The sequence below is a fragment of the Balaenoptera acutorostrata genome, chromosome 2 (genome assembly GCF_949987535.1).
Source record: "Balaenoptera acutorostrata chromosome 2, mBalAcu1.1, whole genome shotgun sequence".
Classification (NCBI taxonomy): Eukaryota; Metazoa; Chordata; class Mammalia; order Artiodactyla; family Balaenopteridae; genus Balaenoptera; species Balaenoptera acutorostrata.
The window spans coordinates 55,106,889-55,132,956 of NC_080065.1; the positions used below are offsets into that span (position 1 = coordinate 55,106,889).

Below are 26,068 nucleotides of genomic sequence, written 5' to 3' on the forward strand. Positions count from 1 at the left end.
GGGCTCGGGTCCGATCCCTGGTCGGGGAACTAAGATTGCGCATGCCACTCGGCACGGCCAAAAAAAAGAATGCAACAAGTTATCGCAATCCTGTACACTACCTGGAAAATTTGGATAATGTAGTGTGGTATTGCAAGGGATAGAGAGTCTTCCTATTGTGAGTTTAACACCGGCTTTTCAGGGAATAGACAACTTCCATCTGAATCATTCTTACAAGCTGAATTTTATTTTTACTAAATTATCTATGTTAAAAAAAAATCTGTGCCTGGTGTGGAATTTCACTCCATCAAGTGTTACAATGACTTTTTCATTTTCATTACAAGCAGGAGATTGAATGTAGGACACGTGTTAGGAAACATGGCAATAAATTAGAATATAATTTACAAAAGCAAAAAAAAAGTAACAGTGTACCACATTAATACTGAGTATAAAATAATAAGCAACAACTAATCGCAATAATACAAAGGTAATTTCATTCTGTATTATTAAGGATACCTATGTGACATTCACTCAAATAATAAAATTCTTAATGAAATGGACTGTTTAAGGAGTCAGTTGGGTACGCTTACCTTGCCTTTTTTGGTGGGTCTTACGCCAGTGGCGGATACTGCTCTCAGCCACGGGGTACCAGTTTCCTTGGGGTTCCCTAAGTAGCCTATATATATTTTGGAGGGCCAGCCATGGTGGCTCAGCATCTGCCGACAATCCTATTGTTATTATTTAGGAATAGAGCATCATGTAGCCACGTGGTTGACGACAGAGTAGCAGCAGTATTGTGATGTGCTGTGGAGTATGACTTTTCCTCACTCAGGTTTAAATTCAAGGCCAATTGAAAGTTTAGTCCTGTTACACATCCTGTGCTTGGTTCCTTCTAGAAAGGTAATCTGATGCTGTCCCCGGGAGTTCTCTGACCCCTGGCCTTGGTGCCGTTGCACACCCCAGAGGGACACGTCTGCCCTCCTCTTCTAGCACCAGTTGGGGTGCTGCACGGGGCTCAGGGGTATGGCCCTCACCATGTTAGTTCCCGGGTGAGGGGAAAAGTAGCCTTTAGTCAGTAATGTAAGGAATCTTTTTGAAATAAAAACATAAGCTGATATTTACGTTGGAGAAAAGCAGATCCCGATAGCAAACCTATGCCTAAAATGCCAGAGAAACCAACCATCTTTTGTTCGCTTATTTTATTTCACCAGGGCACATTAGCACCAAGTTAAGTGCTCTTTGCAAGGGGCCAAAGGAGGTCAGTGCTGGGGCCGTGCTGCTTGTGGCCGCCTGCCCTTCACTGATGGCTGAGGTGGCACTTGGGCTATCTTCCAAGGCAGCAGAGATTGGGGTCCTGGCCACTCTTGTCTACTGTCAGTCGCTCTCTCTGGAAACTCAGGGACATGAGCTGTGGTGCTGAGAGAGAAAGCAGGTGAGGAGACTCAGATGATGGCGACTGAGCACACAGAGCAACAAGCGTCCCGTGCTGACTGTCCACAGCAAAGCTGACATTTGGTTTTGAAGTCTGTGAGTCTCCCTTTCTGAAAAAACCTAATCAACCACTTTAGGTTATGGTGTACGTGACACACCTGACATGTTGTTTCAGAGCACTGTGATGGATTTAAGCCAGACATACTCTTTAACTGCAAGTAGTAGCTTTACAGAGTAGCTGTTTGGTTTGAGTTTGAGGCGTTGGTGTCGCAAGGTGCACGCATGTGCAGGACACAAAACACATTCATCAAGATCCTGCTGCAAGTGTTCAAGTACAAAATATTCATATAAGCAAGTACCCTCTTTTTTTTCCTCTTTTTTAAAAATCTCACTGTCAAATCTCTTGATGAGTGTGATGTGGACTGGGAAAATGTGAGCTTAGTCAGTTTAATTTAGGTGGACTTGATTCTAGAATTTGACTTGCCCAAGAAATTGGGTTTCACATTTAATTGCCATTCAGAGTATCCATAAAAAATACAAAATACTTGGTTGAGTGACTATTAAAATGATGCTTTATGATCTCTAGTCTTCATGAGTTTTTCTTCTTTGGTTATTATCCCTTGCCTACTTTAAAACTCACAGAAATAGCACATCTATGTGCAAGCACACTCATCTACCCACACACTCAAAAGCGCTCGCACACACACACACTTGTTCTCATATAAATAAATGCCCTTCTGCCATATCAAAGAAGGGACATCTGGAACCCATCGTAATTGTCAGCAAAAGGGTCTGCCTGGTTGTCACTGAGCCAGTCTATCTTTTGCATGGTGTCATCTCAGCAAGCTCAACATGCATATGCAACAATCCAATAGGGCAGAAGCCGTTCTGTGGCTGGAGAGGATGTAAACACAAGTGAGTTGGGGTGACTCAAATAAGAACTGAGGCATCCTGTGTGATGGCAGCAAAAGGCCTGGTACTTCAGTCTCTACCATACCCCAGGTCTGGCTTCTGCATGAAATTGAAATGTTTTTCTCTTAAAGTTTTAATGGAAATCTCAGCTTCACTTGCACAATGGCAAGTTAGCCACAGTCTTTTAGCAGTGAGTTTATAGACTTGCACAGCTGCAGTAACTGATGCGCTGCTTTAAACTAAGTCCTTCATTGTTGTTCAGTTTAATATAGTTTATATATGGCTCACAGCAGTGTTCAGAACAGGGGGATTATTCCTAAGGAAATTAAGTGGAATGAAGAAAAATAATACAAACTTTCATTACTTTTGGTTTATAATTGCTCCTTAAATTACAGTTCAAAGCCCGTTTTAGAATTTAAATCATGGTGCTGTTGTAGTGATAAAGTATAGTAAATATTTTTAAGCTATGACTTAAGATTTCTGAATCTTCTTTACTTCCATAGTTGACCAAGTCAAAACAGCTACATTTTAAACAGTTTTAAATACAAATGGATTCAGTGTCATTGCTAAGTCCATAATAAAAATTATCTTAATGGTCCAAGGAGGTAAACAGGCTATTGGACTTACTCGAAAGAACACAAACGTTCCACAGTAAACAAGTCTCCCTGTGTTGTTTGGATCTCTCCAATCTGGCATTCCCTCCTAATACCGTGTCCAGCACTTTGGATCAATAAATCCCACTTCACAGAAGTTAAAATAATATTGAAATCCTGTCAGCTAGGGCTGACCAGTGGTTACGTTTTCCACAGGGTAATGCATTTGCAAGGACATCAATCCTCTTCCTCTGGGTGGCTCTCTGTGATGGATGCATTTCCACGATGAAATGACAAGGCGCTCTCTCTGGCTTTCCATGGGTCAGTGTCCTTGGCAGGTCTTACAACACATCTGTCTGAAGTATGCTCTACTGCAGAATTTGAACTTCAGCACCAGTGGGCAATAAGCCACTTTGTTCACATCTTTGCACTCTAATGAGTGAGGGCAGAAAGGGGAAAACAATTAGAGGCACATAAACAAGTACATAAACAATGAGCCTGGATGTCCAGCAAGGACCACCCCCTCCCCCCGCCCCATCCCGCCTCCTTGGGCCAGTGCACCTTGGCTTTCACATTCATGTGGTTTTTGTTTTTGTTTTCAAGCATACCCTGTCTGGTACACCCTACCAGAAATAGTCTTTTGATACATTTGAACACAAATTTTAAAAAAATGATTGCAAGGCTTTTCTCCCAGACTTTTATAAGTATGGTGTATGCCCACTGTGTCTTGAAAGAATTACCATTTGTTGGGATAAGTGATCACTTTAGACAGCTTGGAAACATGAGTCATTTTTCTTACAGCGCTTTTATTGCTTCTTTCTCAAGGGTTATTTTATTCAGCAGTGCAAGGTTATCCAAAATCAAACATGAGTTGCATTGTTTGATACCAAAGTACACATGTCCCAGGAGAATTTCTGCATCTGTGGGGTGTGGGGATGGGCCTCGGTGAATGAAAAGGATTGCTGACAGTGGCCTAGATTCAGCAACTACACTAGACAAAGAGGAAAACTTTGAGGGGTTGGCCTCAAATGGCAGCAGTCTGTGGGTTATGGAAACATGTAGAAATGTCTTTTTTTAATTTGGAAGTGAGACATGGCCTTCTTTTTTCCTATGTGTGTTTTCTCCTCAGTGCTAGAATTGCCACAGTTGAAGTCTGCAGTTCTTGCAGCCAGAAGGTGAATAAATGATTCTTTCTCCACCTCCCCTTGAGGTTGGTTGCACAAGATGGGGCTGAGGGGCCAGTGCAGAAAAAGAGACACTGACCTTTGATTCTCAGAAACCCCCGCCACCCCCTACAACCTCACTACTGCTAATAGTGACATTCCTCTCCAGTCCTCTCTTCAATTTTATCTGGGGATTTTAAAATACTTTGTAAATCTAGTAATTATGTTTGCCTCCCAGAATCAAAGTTCCACCCTCGTTTTTCCAGGTGGTTATACTGAAGCATCCTGGGTAAACTGTTTAAGGTAATTAGAATCAGGCAGAACCCTGGGAAATGTTCAGTGTAACAGTGTTGTTGTTGCTTCCTTGTTTATCTTTCCTGGCTTCAGAAATCCACTAAAGTTCTAAGAGATCATGTACATGGTTGTACCATGTACATGATGGTACATATGGTAAATATGGAAAATTAAATGCAAAGAAATGGGAAAGTTTCCAGTTCTTATTATTAAAAAGTAAGGAAACAATTTTATTGATCTCACTTTCAAGGCTCTTTTGGTGAAAGACTGAAAATTTTAAACTGTAACCCTTACTCCTCTGAAAGCATAAGCTCTGCCACCATCGAACTCCCTTACTTGAGATTTGATTTACAAAGAGAATAACAGAAATTTGAATAGAAACTTTCTACACTAAGATTTTCAATAAATTTAAGTTTTGGCTGAAAGAAGGTAGGAGAGACATTAAAAATTTCTTTAAACTTTGTAGTAAAAAAAAGAAATTGGATGATATTTGGTGAATCAAGCTTGAATTTGAGGTGAAAATATCTCCATATATTTTATTTTATTTTTTCCATATATTTTATTTTATTTTAAAATTAATTAATTAATTAAAAAAAATTTTGGCTGCATTGGGTCTTCGTTGCTGCACGTGGGCTTTCTCTAGTTGCGGCGAGCAGGGGCTACTCTTTCACTGAGGTGCGCAGGCTTCTCATTGCAGTGGCTTCTCTTGTTGCGGAGCACGGGCTCTAGGCGCATGGGCTTCAGTAGTTGTGGCGCACAGGCTCAGTATTTGTGGCTCATGGGCTCTAGAGTTCAGGCTCAGTAGTTGTGGTGCCTGGGCTTAGTTGCTCCGTGGCATGTGGGATCTAACTGGATCAGGGTTCGAACCCATGTCTGCTTCATTGGCAGGCAGATTCTTAACCACTGTGCCACCAGGGAAGTCCCCATATATTTTAATTTGGAAATCACCTGTTATTTTTTTCCCCTCTCTGTCATGACCAGTGAAAAGTAACCAAAAAAAGTTTAGACTAAGAATATTTTTGTGGGAAAAAAAAGTTGTATCAGTGTTACCTAGAGGAATATATTGTCCAGATAATGCATTTATTAAAATGATGAGAAAAGCTAAGCATAAAGGATGAGGACAGCTGACACATATCACTCATCTTTAATTTCAAATCACCATCCTAATGCGGCAGCCCTCCAGCGGAGACTACCACCGTCATGCTCTGTTAACAGGGCTTGGTGGGACTGCTTAATGTACCAAATAAACTTTGGCTTTGGTCTATTTTGCTAAAATATAAAAATGATTTAGTTGATAAATGGATAGAGGACGACTGGTTGTTTTAATAGTACAAGGAAATAAAATTAGAAGCCAGGCTGCTGGGTTTAAGCCCAGCTTTACCATTTACTAACTTTATGACTCTGAACAAATTGCTTAACTTCTCTGTGCCTAGGAGGTTAAGCATCCTTATCTGTGAATAGGGAAGACGAGTGTTCCCACTCCCGCATGTAGTATGTGTATCCTATGATATCACCTAGCTCAGTGCATAGAATGGTCATTGGCTCTCAATAAGTATAATATACTGAATTACTATTATCATTATCACTATTAGTTATTATTACTACCTGATGACAGTAAGTTGTGCTCTGAATTTCTCCACAAGCATGCAATATTTAGATTACTACTGAGAAAATGCTGTCCTATAGACACAAGTCAGTTTGAAGACAAAACAAAGAAGAATATTTCCTGAGGTACAACTTTATTGGGAGATTCATTACTCCATTTTTGGAAGAGTTTCTGAACCAGGAAAATTCTGAGATGAGCAAAATACAAGAAAATTCACAGATTTTTCTTTTGGATTTAGACTTTAGAATCTGATTAAATAGTAGATAATAAATAAATAAATATTATAAAATAAATAATATATATATTTTTTATATACAAAATATATTATATATATAATTTATATATAAATTTTTATATAAAAATATATTTTATATATAAAATAAATAAAATAAAATATTCATAAATTATTTCTTCCTCCAACCACCCCCTCCATCCACCCATTCAGGCTATTAAATACTCAGAGATTCAGCTCCTTAGGTAGGTGCTGGAAATGAGAAGCCTCCTTTGCATGCAGAGGCCCCAGCACAGCCCTTTGGCCAGGAGCAGTGTCCAGTCTAGGGGCCAGCTGGAGGCCAGCTGCCAGGGTGTCCCCCTCTGAACTTCCCAATACCTCTTTTAAGTTTGTTCTCAGCTAACTCGATTCCAAGTAACTTGATTGAAGGCAGGAATTCATTTGGGTCCTAGGAGCAGGATCAAGCTTAGGGAGGTAGGGACTGCTTGTGTGTGTCCCAGGACCTGAGAGCACCAGTGGTGAGGGGTGGCAGATCTGGGGGTGAATTCTGGCACTGCCTCCTCCCAGCATTTGTTTGTCCTTGGCCAAGTGACTTCACCTCTCTAAACCTCAGTTTCCTCATCTGTGACATGAAGCCCATAGGATGTTGTGAGGCTTGTATGAGGTAACACCTACAGCACATGTGTGGCCCTGGCACAGAGTGAGCACTCAGTTTATCAGCTCTTGTTACTGTTACCAATAACACATCTGAGAACAACCATCCTGTATTATTTCTCCGGGATCCCTGTCAAAATATATATAGGCTCTTCATTGGCACACATAAGCAAATTAATGAAAAGATTTTAACAGAGAGCAGGTAAATTATGATGAGATAGATAGGGAGAGATCTGAGGGAAGACCCAGGGTTGAGGACTGCCAAGAAGATAATGGGCCTTGATGAGATATTAAATGGTGACTCTTGGGCTGTAGAAGGACACAGCCTTGATGGAGTGTAGGGGGCTCCCATGAAGGAGGGGCCCTGAGGAAGGTCCCATTCCTACTTCTTGGTTTTGCTGTCTAGGGACTGCCTAGACTGGAAGAGTCAGTCTTCAGAGTGATGAAAACCTACTCACCAATGACTGGTCTTATATTCTTTCAGTCTTTTAACTCCATGAGAGATTAATCTAGTAATGATAACATTAAAAATAATTTATCAAGTGCTTCCTATGTGCCAGGCATTGCCTTAGGCAGTTTTACATATTTATATATATTTAATCGTTTTAAGTATATAAAATGTCAGCTTTACACAGATGGCAAAACTGAAGCTCAAGGAGGTTACGTATGAAACTCACTATGGATCACACAGCTAGCTGGTCTAAGAAGTGGGACCAGAACTCAGGTTTGTCTGACTCCAAAACCACTCTATTTTGGCAGCATTCTTGGCATCTTAACGCAAAAAGGTTTCTGCCTGTCAATACTTCTTATTCTTGGCTGATACCCCTGATAATTCAATCTTTGGGGACATCCTTATCAGGAGGTTTGCTCTGCCACCTTAGAGAAGGGGTAAATAGTTTTTTAAAGGGGGGTTCTAGGTCATGGGCATTCAGAATAGCCTGAATACATTTCTTCAACTACCCCTTTTTCTCCCTAGATTTTGTAAAATTACATGAATGAAAGGTAATTTTAACACACCAAGAAGTTTTAAAGCCCCATTATTACACAAAGCTGAGTATAATCTTAAAAATATCAGTACAAGCTTTAAATTATATTGGTGCATTCAGCCCATGTGTCACTTTTTTAGTTAGCTAGAGAGGAATGACCTGATAAGCCCTTGGACTGACTCACTGACATTTTGCTGATGTACGTAGTTGTGAGGCCTTAATTATAAAACTTACCATTGACTAGTCTGTCTGCCTCATCCCCAAAGCCCATTTAAAATATTAAATAGCCTCTTCACTCCTACCCTTCAGCCAATACACAATACAGGTTACATTTGTGATAAAACCATTCTGGAAAAGTTGTGCATAAATTAAGTCACATTTTCCCATTGAAATCAAAACAATAACAGACATGTTTTGATTGAATTTCTGAATGATCCTCAGTTGGTATTGATTTCTAGCTAATATCTAAAATATCTAAAAATTGGTTTCTCTCTACCCAAGTAATACATAATCTGCACATAAACAATTATACTAGGAGAGCTCTTGAAAGGAATCCTTTAGTTTAGGTAGAATTTTTTGTAATAATATAATCACTTTGTAATTGATCTATTTTGAAGGTTTGATCTTTACTATCATGTTTTCTCCACACAGATACACTTGTATCTACTGCTTTTTAAGTAGCAGAATCTGAGCCAGCAGGGTCAAAGATTTTAAGATGAAGGAGCCCGATTTTCTCTTCTACTATCTTCATGTACCAGTTAAGTACTCTCTAGGGAGGAGAATGACAAGATACTCTTTTTACCTTTTTTCTTTGGAGTCTATCAGAAGGGTGAGAGGTCCTTACTGTGCGGTTTCTAGGAAATAGTTTGTGGACCTAACTAGCCTCTCCTTTTTTTAAATCTCCTCTCACCTCCCTGCCTGAAAATAAAGTTTCACTTTATCCAAGGCAAGAGATTTCTGGTGGGAATGACAATTTATGGACTATTCCTAAATTTTCTCAGAGAGACTTAGGGATGTATCAAGGGCTGAAAGCCAGCTCGTAGGCCCTACGATGTGAACTAGACCCATGATTTAGAATCTTAAGCAACTTGCCAGGTATGCTGGAGTGGGTCTCACTGGTAATCTGGGTTCTGGTAGAGTTGAATGATAAAATTAGACAACCTGTTTCATAGGCAACACATGAATCTACTTATCATTGAAGTGCCGGTGAGTTTTTCCCCAGGTGCTTTACATTAATATTTCAAAACTCTGACCTAAAAGACATGATTTCAAAATACTCACACTGAACATAGGCTTATGAATTTAGAATGCAATTGGATTGGGATTCATTGTGACTTTGATGGCTTGACTTAATCCACAGAGTATAAGAGCAACTGTATTTATTTCTGTAAATAAACTGTATCCATTTCAGAAAATGTTGCCAAGCCTGCCTAAATCATATCAATGGAGGAGTTGGGATACACAGGGACATAGCCTTCCATGACCAAGTTGGACCATGCAGCATCCTTCTTTGGAGAATGCATGTTCTCTGTGCCTGTAAGTTCTTTCTGAAATTCAGAAGGAGAGCACAGTAAGCAGAGAGTTATGACTCTCACCTAAGGGTCTATCCTTTGGATTACAAAAGTACAACCAGCTGTACCTCTGTCAAACTGCCCATGGAGACGCAGAGCCTGGTGAGAAGTGAGATGGTGGCAAAGGCTGTGCATGTGCATGTGTGGTGCAGGAGTTGGGGGCGGGGGATGTGAACTCAGCAGACTTTTCCTGATGAAACTGTACCTGAGTCCTTGATATTTTACACATTCAATCTGGAAAAGGATGAATAACATGTTTTGCTTGGGAACCTGACAGTATTCACTGCAGTGCGAAGAGTCCACTGACTTTTTACCCTTGAAGCAAGGTGATATCAACTATGGAACTTTATTCTGATTCCATCCTACCATGGACTAAGCCATTTCTTTCTCTCTTTGCTTTCTTGGTTTCTTCTTACCCAGTCTTATTCTCTGGATGCCACCCACAGTCAACTTGAGGTGCTTTGATCCCAATACAAATCCAGGGTTCCCTCCAAACCAGACAGCCGGGAATGAAACCCTGAATGCTAAGGTGGATTATGACCATTTTAAAAAATGGCAACAAAAACGTCCGGTCTTCCTCACCTCCTTGAAATCAAAGTTCAAATGACCTTCACAATTCATTCCTTTCACTGATTTTAATACATCAGCAGCCACCTTAAAACCCATATTCAGTAGCTGTTTTGTTCCATGGCTCTCAGGAGATTTCTGGAGCTACTTAGGCTCTCTCAAAATCATGTACTTGAGGGAGACTGAGACCTGCCAAAGCCACCGTTAGACAACCTGGTCTGGTAAACCAATGTATACTAACCACACCTTTCCTGCTCATCTTTCCACACCATGAATCATTATTTGGCAGCAATAAATACTGGATGACAGAATGCCTTGTGCTATTGAGAAGCTGAAAAGACTCACCATATAAACTACAAGGGAACCTGAAACTGAATAAAGATGAATAAAATGGCATTTGGGATAGAAATTCAGGTGAGCTTGAGTACGTTAGTCTCAGCTGCCAGATGTACTTTAAAAAATTACTGAGTAGTATTTCAAATGCAGTGATACCCAGTGTGTCTATAATTCACTCTTAGCAGCAATGTAGTGTTACCCTCATCAGTGGCAGTCTGTTAAGATCAAGCCTATAATGCCTTCACTCTTAGCCGAAGGCTTTCAGGAATAAAAAGCTAAAGTAGATGTTAAACATGGCAAATTATATCTTCCTTCTTCCTCCTCCTAGTTCCCTCTCAATATTTACTTTTAATTTCTTGATGCTCCACTTCTGATTTTCTTTCTCTTACTATCCTTTGCTGCCTTAACCTTCCATTTATTCAATCTCTCTCTATTGTTTATTTTTATTTTTTAAAATGTTATTCAAATTCCACTGTTTTATTATGGCTTTCAGGGACTAATGTGCTTAATTTCCATATAGATGCCTAAATTCCTCACCATGATTAATAGTATCCAGTTCCCTAAATCTGAAACTTGGGAGTCATACTGAACATTTCCACATCATATTCTCATCCCTATGTCCAATTGTTCATCAGGATCTTTTTATTCTCCTTTCCATTTTATTCTTTTTTTCCAATTCATTACCCTCTTTTTTTTTTTTTTTTTTAACCCTATTTTTGATCCTTGCTATATCTGCCTGAGTTCAAGCCTTCATCATCTCTAGGCTGGACTCTTAGAGCAACTTTTTAACTCTTCTCCCACACAAGGCTATCTTCCCTCTGCCCCTTTATACACCGGCCAGCCTAAGTATGTCACTCCCCAATTTCCTTCACTTGTTCCCAGAACTGGTGGATAGAGTCCTAACTTCCTTCCACTGCATCCAGGACCCTCCAAACCAAGTCCCTGTCTCTTTCTTTGTAGCCTCATCTCTACTACCTGTTCATCTGCCACCCTCTGCCACCATACTGAACTATGTTTGACTCCACAGCCCCGTGACTGCACACAATCACCTTCTGCCAGCAATGCCCAACATTTCAACATCTTCTTGGCCAACTGTTTCACACCTTCCAGTGCCCTGCTCAAGCTTTCCTTCTCCATGATGCTTCTGCTGAATAACCCCTTCCTCTGTGTACTCATGGTAGTTTCTTTCTACCCCTATTACAGTACTGCCCATATTGTGAAAACTGTTTGTTTGCATGTTGCCACCCCTCCTAAACTGTGCTTCCTTTGAGGACAGGAACCTTTCCTAGTCTCAGTGGCTGGCACATGGTAGGTAGGTTTGCTAATTAAATGACTTTACGGTTGGATGACTGGAGAGAACATTTTTTAAACACCATCACCTTGCCGAACGGACAGATAGATATCTATGTGACAAATCAAGTTCAGTAAAATGTTAACGGTAAAATCTAGATGGCAGGTGTTCACTGTAAAATTCTCTCAACTTTGCTGTATGTTTGAAACTTTTTATTATTTTAATAATAAGATATCAGGAGAGGAACCATCTCCTAAACTTCAGTAGTTGAAACAATACTCAAGATTCAGTCAGTGGCCCGTGTTACCCATAAAGACCCCACTGAAAGACTGTAGTTTAGATCCCAAGAGAGCTCTGTTAGTCCTACCCTGTCTTGCTTGGAGTAGAGGTGAACTAGTTTATCAATAGCCTCCTTTCCAAGAGTCAAGGGAACCTGATTCTGGTAGAAAAAAAGGGGTCCTCTTCTACGTCCTGCATTAACCAGAACCTGCTCCTTCCCCCACAATTGGACTTTCCTCCCAAGTTCCCCTTTGTAAGAGGCACTTCCTGTCTCCCTGATCTGATTTCCAGAAGCTCTATCAGGTCACTCTCACATTACTTTCATGCAAGAGCCTCTTCTCTTTTAAAATCCATGTTATCTGCCCATTTCATATCTCTATGGATGACAAGTTATGACTTCAATCCACTGTTTCATCCTTTTTCTCAGGGTATACACTGGGTTTTTCCAACTACAGATTACAACTGGCTCACGGACCACTTAGTCTATGAAGCTTGCCTTGATCTAAAATGTTAAAGTCATCAGTCATTCCTACGAGCACTCTTAGCACTTGTGTAAACCGCTCCATACAACACATTCTACCTTGCTTTTTTAAAAAAAGAAGTATCTTCCCCGTAAGACTACGAACTTATAAGTGTTTTGAATTTTCCATAATAAATGGCAGAGGCTGGCCGCAGCAAGCATTCAATAAGTAGCTTCTGAATGAAATGAACAGATGGTTTCAGGTATTTAAATATATTCAATATATACTATTGGGAAGCTAAAGAGAACACAAAACAAGTTACAACAGATATACTGTTTCCACTTTAATTCTAATTTTATAAAAGAGAGTGATCGTGTCTTAAATGAGTCAACAGCTTTAGGGAATAACAATTCTAAGATTAGTCATACTTTGCAGGATTAATAATTTCCTAAAAGTTTCCTCCTTTACTGAGAAGGATAAAAATATTGTCCTAACTGCTTACTTCAGATTAATAGTAATAAAAGGTGATTTGGCCAGACAGAAATGACTATGAGGTATTTCTCCAAATAATCCAAGAAATATCAGATTAACACCTATCCATTTTAAGAGAATTTCTTTAAGGCAGAAATAAGTGCAGTTGCAAATGATATTCTGCCCACTATAAAAAGAGCACTACATTTTCAGCTGCAAAGCTTAGGTATGATAATTACCCACTATAGAGAAGTGTTTGGAGAAATTATTAAAATGGCCTAAAATGAAGTTATGAACATAACTTCAACATATATTATTGTGGGCATGTCAAAAAGCCAGTTCTGGTACTTCCCTGGTGGCGCAGTGGTTAAGAATTCGCCTGCCAATGCAGGGGACATGGGTTCGATTTCTGGTCCGGGAGGATCCCACATTCCGCGGAGCAACTAAGCCCGTGTGCCACAACTACTGAGCCTGCGCTCTAGAGCCCACGAGCCACAACTACTGAGCCCACGTGCCACAGCGACTAAGCTCGCATACCACAACTACTGAAACCTGCACGCCCTAGAGACCACGTGCCGCAACTACTGAGCCCATGCCCCGCAACTACTGAAGCCTGCGCACTCAAGGGCCCGCGTGCTGCAACTACTGAAGCCTGCGTGCCTAGAGCCCATGCTCTGTAACAAGAGAAGCCAACACAACGAGAAGCCCATGTACTGCAACGAAGAGTAGCCCCCACTCGCCACAACTAGAGAAAGCCCGTGCTCAGCAACAAAGACCCAACGCAGTCAAAAATAAATAAATAAATAAATAATTAATTAAAAAAAAAAAAACCCAGTCTTTCAACAACGATTAAGACTTAAACTTTTTCTTTTTAATTTAATTATTTTATTTTAATTTTGGCTGCGTTGGGTCTTCATTGCTGCGCGCGGGCTTTCTCTAGTTGTGGCGAGCAGGGGCTACTCTTCGTTGCGGTGTGCGGGCTTCTCGTTGCGGTGGCTTCTCTTGTTGCGGAGCATGGGCTCCAGGCACGTGGGCTTCAGTAGTTGTGGCTCACGGGCTCCAGAGCTCAGGCTCAGTAGTTGTGGCGCACGGGCATAGTTGCTCCGCGGCATGTGGGATCTTCCCGGACCAGGGCTTGAACCCGTGTCCCCTGCGTTGGCAGGCAGATTCTTAACCACTGCGCCACCAAGGAAGCCCCAAGACTTAATCTTTTGACAGTCATGCCAGAAGTGTCTGTACTTCATAATCACAAGCTCTGTTTTCATGTTAAAATTCCTGATTTTAAAGAGTGAATTACAAATAGCATATAAACGTAGTTGAAAATGACATGCCCTAGGGCTCTTCCAAATCTAGGTTCAAATCCTGACTCTACTACTTCCTACTCTTGTAATGTGGGTAAGCCATTATCTCTCTCTGCGCCTTAGTTTCCTCATCAGTAATACCAACTCTCGAAAGGTTGTTATCACGATTATACAATACACACAGATATTTATGTATATGAGATATATAAAATGGATAATAAATATAAAGGGCCTAACATAATACCCAACATAGTTTAATATGATAGTTATATCCTCTCTTCCACCTTAACCTTTTATCTTCCAACTCTGAAAAACAGACTCCCAAACCCACATGACTGAATGCCAATAATTTACAATACGTAAAGACTTGTTTGCTACAAATCTTAGAGAAAAGATATTTTTAAAATTTAGATCATTTAAAGAAAATAGTTTTGCTATGAAAAGTACTTCTGTTTGTCATAGATTTTGAACCCTTCTCAAGAGAAGGAAAGCTAGATTTCCAGAACATCCGTTACCAAAGGGAAAAAAAGGAAATGGCACTAGATCCAGAGATTTTGCAAATTAAAATTCTGATTTTGAATTAATATAGGGTAAGGCTTTACTTCTTTGAAAGAGTAAGTTACACAGTAAGTATACTGTGTTGAGGCTCAGATATAAGAACCAGGCCACTTGCAAAGATCCAAGTTTTCTGCATCTTGTCATGCAAGATGATTGCTCTTCCTAAAATGAAATTCCTTATGGAAACATTGAAAAATAGGATTAAAAAAAAATCCCTCAAACTGGATAGATCTGATCAAAAGAAACAATTTCTTTTTAATAGAATAATGACCATATCATTTTCATTTGAAAAGTAGTCACAAATTATAGTCAGCATAGCTCTTTTTGTTTTATTTGTTTTTTAAGCAGAGTCCGATGGCTGGGTTTCTTACATAATTAAAATTCATGGCTTCAGATGTTTGTATATTTGATCATGCTTCCATTTTCATGTGAGAAGGCAGTCTGAACTTCCTGACTATGCCGTATTTGTCTCTATACTCCCCATAGTTTCTGTTATTATGCCTTGTACATAGTAGCATTCAGGAAATTTCAATGAATGCTTAACTGAATAAACAAAGTACCTTTATTTAAATAAGATATAAGAAAATTCAGGATTTGAATGGGCATCTGCTGTTAATAAAGGGATTTCCCCATATATAACAAAGAGAAATTTCAGAGTCTGAAGACTTTTGTCCTCCTATATAAACAGCTATATATAAAAACATTCTTCTATTTTTCTTCAAGGAGAAAATTAGCATTTGTAACATAAGTAGTTTCAAACATATGCTTTCATTATGTGTATCACAAGCATGAATTTTAATCTTTACAACAGCAGAGGTCCGTTGTTGTAGCCAAAAAGAAATAGACGTTTTCAGTTTTAAGCTTGGTTCATTAGAAATCATCTCTATCTTTCTAGCACAAGTCAAACATAGAATGCTGAGTTGGACAGAACCTTAGAGATTATCCACTCCACTCCCTCATTGCATAGGTAAGTAAACTTAGCTCCAGAAAAGTTGACTTAATAAGGTCATGCAGTTAATGGAAGAGTCTGGAAGAAAACTTAGGTTTCCTGATTACATATCCAGTATATATGTAGCTTTCACAAATGCTCTATGCAGACACACTACAACAGTGGTTTTATGGGGCTCTTCGAACTCTGGGAATCAGTATAGGTGAATCACTAGAGAACAGAGGCCCCTTACCTTCTATACTGGAGGTACTGGGAAACTTACCTTCAGTACTGGAAATGGGGGTACTGTCACATTTGCTTTCACACTGCTGCATAGATGGAGGTCGAACAGTTTCTGGACAGTCACTCGATGCCTGTCCAGTGTAGGAAAGACATTGCACAGTCCTCATTTGCTGTCCAAGTCCACACTGAGCAGAACACTAAACCAAAAGACAGGGAGAAACAAAATACTGATCTCAACAATTTTCAGGAGGTAAAAAAGATACTATGTCATTTCAAATACCATAGATATTAGCTTTTAAAGCCCATATGTAGTTCACCTTGGAGAGATATATGATTAGGTCGTTCTACTACAGAACTGGTTTGGAAGCTCAAGGATCATGTTATTGCCCTAGAAAATGGAAGCAACTTAGTTTTCAGAGACAACAGATGGAGATTTCTTGGGCTATTATTTCAACAGTTCCAAGCAGTGCTGGTGAACTTAAATAAGAGTATAATGAGAAAATATTTGTGATGAAGTAGAATAATCAGAGCTTCTAGGGCTGGGACATCATTATTGCTGCCTATTTATATATTATAGATTTGTGGGAAGACAACCTGATAGTCTATTGGAGTGCTCTTAATCTGATCAAAATATTAGTTCAGTATAACAGCAGTGACTGCTGTGGGGCCTGGTGATGGGGCCAGTTTGAAAATAAAAGAAAAAGAGCATAAATAAGTACCTTGAGTTTTGTGAGGTATTTTCAGTCACACAAATCTGAGACAAATGTGAGAAGAGGTCTGGTGTTAGCCAATTAGCATGTCTCTCTCTCCTTTTTCATCTATTCGGAGATTCGGTTACTTTAGAATTGAAGTTACCCTCTGAGGGGCTTAGTTTCAGCTGGGACTGATCAGCTGTCCAGGCTGAAGAATAAAGCTGTGGTCTATTCTTTGGGCCTGCCGCCCAGAATACCAGAAAGCCTGTGAGATTTGGGATCAAAGGGATGAGGAGCTAATTGTGCAGAAGACAGGTGATGGTGATGTTTACAAGGTAAACAAACCGAGGCCCTGTTGGATTTATTTGCAAAAACTCTCAAAGCACTTACAGGACTTGCAAGGATATTCACAGATACTTTTAAGTTTCTAAATACAGAATGAAAAATAAATGCACCATAAAGATGTAGTAAAGCATCTTTGAAAATGTATTTTCACTGGTTAATCTCAATTTTAGGAAACTGAATTGAAAATATAGAGGAGAAGAAAAGGACTTGACAACATTTAAAAGGACAATCCCAAACTGACAACTGTAAATTTGGTGAAATTATCAACACGCAAAAACTTTCAAATGCCCTTTATATAACAGTGAATTGCAACAAAGAATATATAAGAAAGGAAATTCCTAGCCGGTTTAAATAAAAATCATAAGAGCATGTCTGTACTGATTCTTTAATAGCATAATATCAATTATAAATTGTGAAACTGTCACACTTCTACAGAGAAACACTTATTGCATTCAATGCTTACTTAAGCTTATGATGTATATTCCACTTGAGCACTTTGTAAATCAAACTAAATACTGTTATACAAAAGCAAATTATTAATTATTTGTTGGACAATGCAAATGTTAATTATTTTATGATCATACTTCTTTTGTTTCCCCACAGGGCTGAGCACAGAGCAAGTATATTTATTTGCCTTAATGGAGACTGAAAATCTTTGCCCGCTCCCCAAAGAGTCTGTAGATACTGCTGCACTCTAGCAATATTGAATTTTGGCCATAATTTTGGTAACTACTTCTATGAAACGCCATTATTAATAAGTAATGGCAGGCCCAGAGCACAAACAAAATCATGCTGGTGTAGTTATATGCCACTATGATTTATTTGGGTCTCAGATATTAGAAAATGACCAGCTCAAGGTTAATTATAAAGCCACAGAAAAAGGGCATTGATTCATTAGAAATTTACTTTATGGAGCATTATTTTTTAACATAACCCAATAAATTTCCTTTTTGACATTCAAAAGAACAATACTTAATTTTCCTTCTATCCAAATATATCGATTTGCTTTTAAAGGATTTAAGGTGACCTTCAGCAAGATAACACAATTTAAAACTGAGAAAGAAGAAAGAAAAAACAGGAATTGGAACATAAAACAGAAATGAGTCCAATCAATATAAGAATACACACTAAAAGCCCTATATACCTGTTTCCCAAATTCATAGTGTCCATCAGCTAAATCCATTGAAGAATAAGTATTAATAACATTTCAAAGATTGTCAATCATATTATCAAGCTAATTAAAACCTCCACATCTTTTCTGTGAGGTTAAGAGAAGTCATTTTGCAAGTGGGAAAATTAAGACAATGGTGTTGTTAACTGATTTGGTCTTGAATTAGTTGAGGGAGTTGGCACTAGAATCCAAAGTTTTGGTAGCTTGTTCAAATCTCTGGCCATTAGACTATTTCTCTTTAAGTTAAAATGTTAGAATCCAAGGAGTAGGTGAAAGTGGGAAGTGTGCAGGTGCGGGAGAAACATGGCTCAGTGTGTCTATGTGTGACTGCTGCTGCCTATGCACTGTCTCACACTCACATCTCATACCTGGATCTCTATGTGTTGTTACTCATCTCTTGAGCCCCTACAATGACCCCATCAGGAACCTCAAGTCTCTCAAGGTGCTGCTTCAGCAGGAGCCCACAGTCCAACTGCCCTACCTGGCCCCAGTCTCCGGTCACCCAGCGAGGAGGAGGACAGCGGCCCAAACTGCAGCGGATGCGGACAGGCGGTTTGCTCTCCTCGGAACATTGTGCTGCTGGGAATGTTTTAGAAAGGTCACTGCTCTTGCACAGAACAATCCGATGCTTGAATCCTGGACCACATTTGGGAGTGCACTGTAAAAAAAACAAATACTAATGAATAATGATAGTCTAAAGATAGAGAAAAATTTGAGGAAAGTCTTTCTCCAAGTAAATGGCTGTTTGGGTAAACAACATACACACATACTAAATTCTAGGCAAAGTCTTACAGATATGAAAATTCCTTAAGTTTTTAAATAGAAGAACTTTTATCTTTTTCCCTAAGGTCTTTAAGAGCTAAAACCAAAGTTTGCTTTTCTTGGCAGTATACTTTCTTCTTTTATTGTGTGTAGGCTTATTCCGTGATTCCTCCCTATTCTTGGCCATATTCAGTTGTGATAAGATTCTGCTAATTTTTGGAATGTGGAATCCTTGGTTTCTTACTTGCTAGGTGTAGTCTTCTGAAAAGAATTCTTATGTTACTAGTAGACCATCAGAAGTTGTCTTTGTGAAGCAAGCTAAGGTTTGATTTAGATGTGTACAGTTGTCCCTCAGTATCCGCAGTGGACTGGTTTCGGGACCTTGGAGGCCACCAGAATCCATGGATGCTCAAGTCCCTTGTATAAAATGACATAGTATTTGCATATAACCTACACATACCCTCCTGTATACGTTAGATCATCTTTAGATTAATTATAATACCTAATACAATGTAAATGCTATGTAAATAGGTGCCAGTGTACGGCAAATTCAAGTTTTACTTTTTGGAACTTCCCGGAACTTTTCTCCCAAACATTTTCGATCTTTGGTTGGTTTGAATTTATGGATGTGGAACCCAGAGATCTAGAGGGCCAACTGTATTCTTAGAGTGTGCTAGCTAAGGATACACGATCGCAGGTAAAGGTTTACTGTACAGGAAATCTCTGGACATTTGCTTGTCCATCAGTTAAACATAATGAATTTGGCTGTTCTTTAGTTGGACCAGTCTGCTCTTCATACTGAGGAAAAGATCATTCTTCCTACGTCATGAAGTCTATTACTTACCTCTTTTCCAGGTTAATTGGAGTGCTCTGTTCTAGAGCCACCTACTCAACGTGGTAGCTGACTGAAGTCCTCCAGCTTTCTCCCCTGCACATCTGAGCCCTTCCTTATAATCTGTACTTCTTCTCAGTGAAGTGAGAACCTTACCCACATTTTGAAGCCCTGTTTCTATACCTTTCATTCAAAAGCCATTTCCAAATTTCCTACAGGAACTACACTAGACCGGGGGGAGGGGAGACATAAGAATGAATAAGTCAGTCTGTACCTCAAGGAGCTCACAGTTTTAATGTAGGAGATAGATATGTGAACACAAGGTTAAGTAACATAAAAGAGGATGTAAGAATATATAAATTCTTGTGCCCCTAATCATCAATTTCTTATTTTATAATTATGTATTCATAAGTCTTTTCATTCCTACCAGACTATAAGCTCCTTAAAATTACTTCATTTCTGCTTCATTTTCGTACACAACCTCACCCTCATCCTCAGGATCCAGCAGAGGGTTTTGAGAAAGCACTCTATAAATATATACCCTCCTTTATTTGGGAAGATGATGGTTTTGATTTACTTTTAGGTAAATCAACATGTACTAGTTGTGGGATGGGAATGTCTTCATGAACAATGTACACACCCCTGAGTGGCTCTGTCAGGGGTAATCCTTGAACCTGGTTCATGTCATAGAAAGAAAGAAAAATATTAAAATTCTTTCAGGTGTAAATCAAGGATCTCATGAACACTCTTCATCACAATGAATGTGGTAACAGAGTGCATTTCCTCCAACTTAGAAAACATTACATTAAGATGCATTTTGAAGGAGAATAACATCCAGTTCTTTCCAATATGGTTCCCAAAAAGGTTTTAGTTAGGGATTTAGAAATCAAGAGAGAAATTCCCGATCCCTGTTATTATTTTTCACAGCCAAATCAACATCATTATTTCTAGCTGCTGCCTCACTCTACCCATATAACTCAGTCACTAGGTTCTATTAATCTAAGTCGTAAATCTCTCTCACATCTGTTGATTTCTCTTTGTCTCCGCTGCCACTAACCTTACTACAGACAAACATCATTTCCTACATGTAACATTGCAATGGCTTTCTAACGGGTCTCCTGTTTCTTGCTCTTGCCTCACTCCAATCCACTCTCTAAAGCACACATCAGTTATATTCTGCTCTGATTTTTAAAAAAAATCCTTCAGTGGTCTTCAAGATAAAAATTCAAACTCTTTAAATATGCTTACTATACACTGATAGGAAGGCTCTGCTTACCTCTTCAGATTCACCTCTCCCTACTAAACAAGGTACAGTATTCCTAGTGCCAGCCCAGCGCCAGGCACAAAGCTAATGCTGCTGCTGCTACTACTATGACTACTGCTGCTATTAATAATGATAATATTGATAGCAGCTGCCAATTAATAAACACTCTAGATAGCAAGTGCTGTGCTAAGCGCTGTAATTCACACAGTCTTCACAAAAATCCTGTGAGATGACAATTATTATTCTGTTTTTAAAATGAAGAAACAACCTAGAGTAAGTGATTGGTACAAAGTCATGCAGTGTTTAAATGACAGACCTAACGTTACCACCTACTGAGTGCATGTTAGACACTACACCACGTACTTTGCACATATTATCTCATTTAGTCCTCAAAACAACCCTGTCACTTTATATATCAAGAAACCAAGACACGCAACCCTATCTTGCAATCATGCATTCTGTAGAATGAATAAAGCCCTGATTCGAGTCTCTTGAGCTTGTCCCACTTGTGTCTGGTCCTCTTGACTTGTCACCAAGTCTCTTCCACCGTCCACCAGTGTTAGAAGACACAGCCTTAGAGGATTTCTGTCACTCTCCTAATGCTTAATATTATTACTTGATAATGATAACACCACTACCTTATATTCCATTAGAGCTTCACAGTTCACAAAATACTTTCCATACATTATTCTCATATAAGTTTTTGAGTCTTGTTACAGGAAAGCTTAAGCAACTTAATCGAGGTTAGGCAGACAGCAAGTGGTAGAGCTGGAACTAAATCCTAAGCCTTCTGATCTATACTTTAGCTCCTAGCATTGGCAGAAACAGTCTTGAGAATACATAAGAAGTATTAATTATTATAAAAATAAATGAGATAAAGTACAAGAGGATGGAAGGGTATTTCAGACTTTAGAGACAGAGGCAGAAACACCTAGGATGTACAGGAATTCAGTTTAGTATTTAGTATTCAGTTTTAGTATTTTGAGGCTATGATTAATTTTCTATATTGGGAAAATTTACTGAAAAAGGCACTTGTGCCATTCCCCTTCCCTCTTCGCATTTTAAAAGCATATGTATGTATATTAAAGCCTGGGACAAAAAAATGTCTGTCTGTGTATAACTGAGTCACTTTGCTGTACAGCAGAGATTGGCACAGCACTGTTAACCAACTCCACTTCAATACAAAAATTAATTAAAGCCTAGGACATAGGTCTCTCGCTTATTCTAATATCCTTTTCCAGTAGCAAGAAGCTTCTGCTATTATTTGAAGACTGCAGTAACATCTAGCGGTCTTTCCTAAGAGCCTATGCCAAAGTCCTGCTTACAGTTCTGGGAGGCAGACAATGCAAAGACAGACAATTCATTCATCTGTGTCTGAGAAGTCCCCAGGGAATCAAAGACAAAAAAACAAATAAGATTGACGATAATAGGGAGAAGAATAAAAAGAGAAAGCAACATTGAAATTTATTAAGTGTCAAGCAGCATTCTAAGTCCTTTGCATGTCACAATCTACCTAATCTTCATGGAAACCTCACGAAGTGCTGTTTTCACACCCATTTTACTAGTGGGAAACTGAAGTACTGAGAAGTACAGATAAATTCAGATGGCAGCTCTGAAAAAGATAATGCTCTGAAAGATAAATGTACAAAGACACAAACCCTCTGTGGGACAATGTGAAGTTATACGCAAAGCTTAACATACGACATCTTCTATTGAGGCAAGAAATAATTAAGAAAATTATAGCCCAAGCTCCACTAAATAAGTCACAGATATTCTATCCTACAGCTCTGGAAGTAGAGATAATCAACTGGATTCTCAAAATAGTGAATGACTGAAAACTACATTCAGATTCAATGAATATACCAGCCCTGAGCCCTGCAGATCTAGCCACAAATATTACATGTCTATAGCTGGAATCTCAACTCTGGTCTCTGCAAATATTGCACTTCTAGAGGGTGACTGTAAAATTAAATGTTTAAAAATTGCTTGTAAAAAATAGTAAAGGCACAGGGATGCCACTTAGACCAACTTCGTTTTAAGTAGAACTCTATCCTGCAAATTCTTCTGACCTTATGTCAGAGGTGTTCAAGCAGAGACATCCCTCAGCTTGTTCTTATTTTTGCTTCTTCCCTCTGCTTTATTTAGCTTACATTTCATCTTTGCCCCTCTAGCCTTCTGATAAATAAATATGTTTATCTACCTGACAGCCTCAGTTTTATTTAACTACCTAAAAAAAATACGAAATCCTAGAAAAGCAAGATGTAACCACAATTATGTATATGATTAATAGGCATTAAATTAATCATAAATGATTCAGAGCATGTTTCAGAGATAATCATTAGTCTATACCCATGTAAAGGGTATTATTTTTTGCACACTTTTTGAGTATGCAGTAAAATTCATTAGAAATAATTAGAAATTGAATACTTAGTAATAAAACGTCATTTTTTTAGACTAAAGTCTAGTTATAAATATCAAAATCCATTCAATTCCTTCTCGTAATAAACCATAAGGTAGCTGGGTGGAAGATAATTCAGTGGAAAATGATTCTTTAGTAAAATTACTTCTCTCACTATTTCTCCTCATTGCAGATAAATATCTTTTTTTTCTTCTTTTATTCATATAATCAGAATCTTACAATTATTTAAAATCTGACCAGACCATTTGTTTTTTGTTCTCATCTCAGTGGGATACAGGAGGTGATTTTTATGAGAGATACATTTATACTTCAGTTCAACATTCTATGATTAAGAAGCAAAAACATATTTTGCAGAGAAAACATTTGAAACCACACCAGGGAAAATAATTTGGCTCTCACTTGTAAAGGATAGAAACATTAACATTTGGGGGTTAGACTGAATTCTCTCTGGAGAGGTGGGTTTAATTTATTTAGTTATGGCATCAGAGTAGAACCTAGGAGTAAATAGGTGACAGCACAAGTATCTACTAAAACAAAGAACAGTGCCTCCGTAGGAAGACTCCTCCCACCCCATCCTTCTTAAGTAATGCTACCTAAATGTAAATCCCATCAAGTCAATTGAGTATGATGCCAGTCATCTATTTGTCCAAGAATAAGTACAAAAAACAGAACTTTTTCAATGGGTACTCTGTGGGAGTCAAAAGAAACCATTCCTATACATCAAAAGAATGGCTAAGGATTGCTGGAGCCCATTCACAGTTCACAGCAACACTTTAAGAGTCACATGCCAAGAGAGGGCAAAAACAGACAGCCATTTAAGTCCAACATAGCATGGGAGATCCCAGGAGTGAGGCTAAATTGTAGGAAATGGGAAAGCCATGGCTTCATTAGTTTCACAAAAGACTGCAGAAGAGCCATTATCCACCAAGGTAATTTGGCTTAAAATTTTTTTTTTTTTTTTTTTTTGCCATAAGCACTGGGTGGGTTTCACTGATGGGGAAAATGAAAACGGTTCTTGGCTTTGCAACAATGGAAATTTTACATTAGAGCGGCCGGCAAAGAAAAGAAAAAGGTCAGAGGGTACATTCCTCTTACTGCAACATGTTTTCACCAGTTGAACCTCACTCTTGTGATTAGCAGAGCTCAGACAGCTGATATTTGGAATTGGGAAGGGGGCAGAAAGAGGAGGGAAGTTTTCATGGGCATGTGAAAAAGATATTGTGTGAAATATCTTTGCAAAAGTTAAGTGAAAGAGGTTGAACACTGCCTGCTCTTCTGCTGGGACCTCCTCTTTTCATTAGTGGGAGATGTTACATTCCTCTGAGAAGAACAGGTTCCTTGTTCTCACTTTGTTCTCCATGGCTACTCAGACATTTTTTTTCACTTAATGCTATTTACTTTTACTTATTTTTAACTTATCTAGAGAAGAGGTAGGTTTTATGGTAAAGGGAAATGGAAGCATGAGAGTGCACCCTCTCCTTTGGAAAATAAACAGGAGAGACTGAATGGGGACAAAAATCATCTCTTTCCTCCTGAACAAAGGATGAAGATAATGGTATAGATGATGTTCAGCTAGGATCTTTGAGACGGCAATGGCAGGATTTCCTGACTCATGCTTACCCCAGAATAGTTTTCCTGTGTTGTCTGTGGAGAGACAACAGGCACTATTTTTTGGTTTTTTTGGAAGTGATAGTCCCAACATGTGTACTCTATGCCCCCAGCTCCACTTCTCTCCCCTAAGCTTTGACTCAGCTATCTTTTTTTTTTTTTTTTTTTTTTTTAAAGGATTTTCTTATTTATTTATTTATTTATTTATTTATTTTTGGCTGTGTTGGGTCTTCGGTTCGTGCGAGGGCTTTCTCCAGTTGCGGCAAGCGGGGGCCACTCTTCATCGCGGTGCGGGGACCGCTCTTCATCGCGGTGCGCGGGCCTCTCTCCATCGCGGCCCCTCCCGTCGCGGGGCACAGGCTCCAGACGCGCAGGCTCAGCAATTGTGGCTCACGGGCCCAGCCGCTCCGCGGCATGTGGGATCTTCCCAGACCAGGGCTCGAACCCGTGTCCCCTGCATTAGCAGGCAGATTCTCAACCACTGCGCCACCAGGGAAGCCCTGACTCAGCTATCTTAAAGAAGATAGCAGAAATGTGATTAAAAGTCCCCTTAACTTAAACATATTTCTCCAGGCAGCTTCCAGGAGTACCTAACAGCCTCGCAAAGCCATTTGAGCAAGCCACTTCTAAGACTGGGTAGATGAGAAGCAAAATGCTAAAAGTAGGGTAACTACAACCTGTATTAAGTTGAGTTAGGAAGAAAATCTTAAAATGGTATTTGGAATGGAAACATACAGTAATATACATAATCTATTCCTTAAGGTGATTATATTTGGTGTTTTATGTTAAAAATATAATGATACAGAAAAATGTAGGTCCAGAGACCAATGTGAAGTGAGTCTGCACATGAGAAGATTTTGGCCTTTTAGTGATCAGCAGAAGTTTTTTCTAGTTTCTGTTTTTGAACTTGTTGAGTTTTCTCCACTTTTTGTAGAAAGATGATATGGTATAAAGTTCTGTATTCAAGCCTTCTTGTTACCTATCACTACTTTATTCAATTTTATCTTCCATTTATTCTTTAAAACAAATCCTTTTCTCCCACTCTACTTTCACCACATGATCTTTGTGTTTCTGTTCAGTTGTTTCTCTTATCAGGAATACTTCTCCAGTTTCTTGTTC

At 39.1% G+C, this 26,068-nt stretch overlaps 1 protein-coding gene across 2 annotated transcripts in view; it reads right to left on the minus strand.

Annotated features, from left to right (window-relative positions):
* Window positions 1-271: 271 nt before the first annotated feature.
* Window positions 272-26,068, minus strand: part of ADAMTS6 (ADAM metallopeptidase with thrombospondin type 1 motif 6) — a 274,639-nt gene continuing 248,842 nt past the window's right edge. For both annotated transcript variants that reach the window (XM_057541697.1, XM_057541698.1), the window contains exons 23-25: window positions 18,546-18,722; window positions 15,897-16,053; window positions 272-3,347 (exon numbers count right to left, since the gene is read on the minus strand). In XM_057541697.1, coding sequence (XP_057397680.1) covers window positions 3,238-3,347; window positions 15,897-16,053; window positions 18,546-18,722 — 444 coding nt within the window. In that variant the 3' untranslated portion in view covers window positions 272-3,237. The remainder of the gene's footprint in view (window positions 3,348-15,896; window positions 16,054-18,545; window positions 18,723-26,068) is intronic.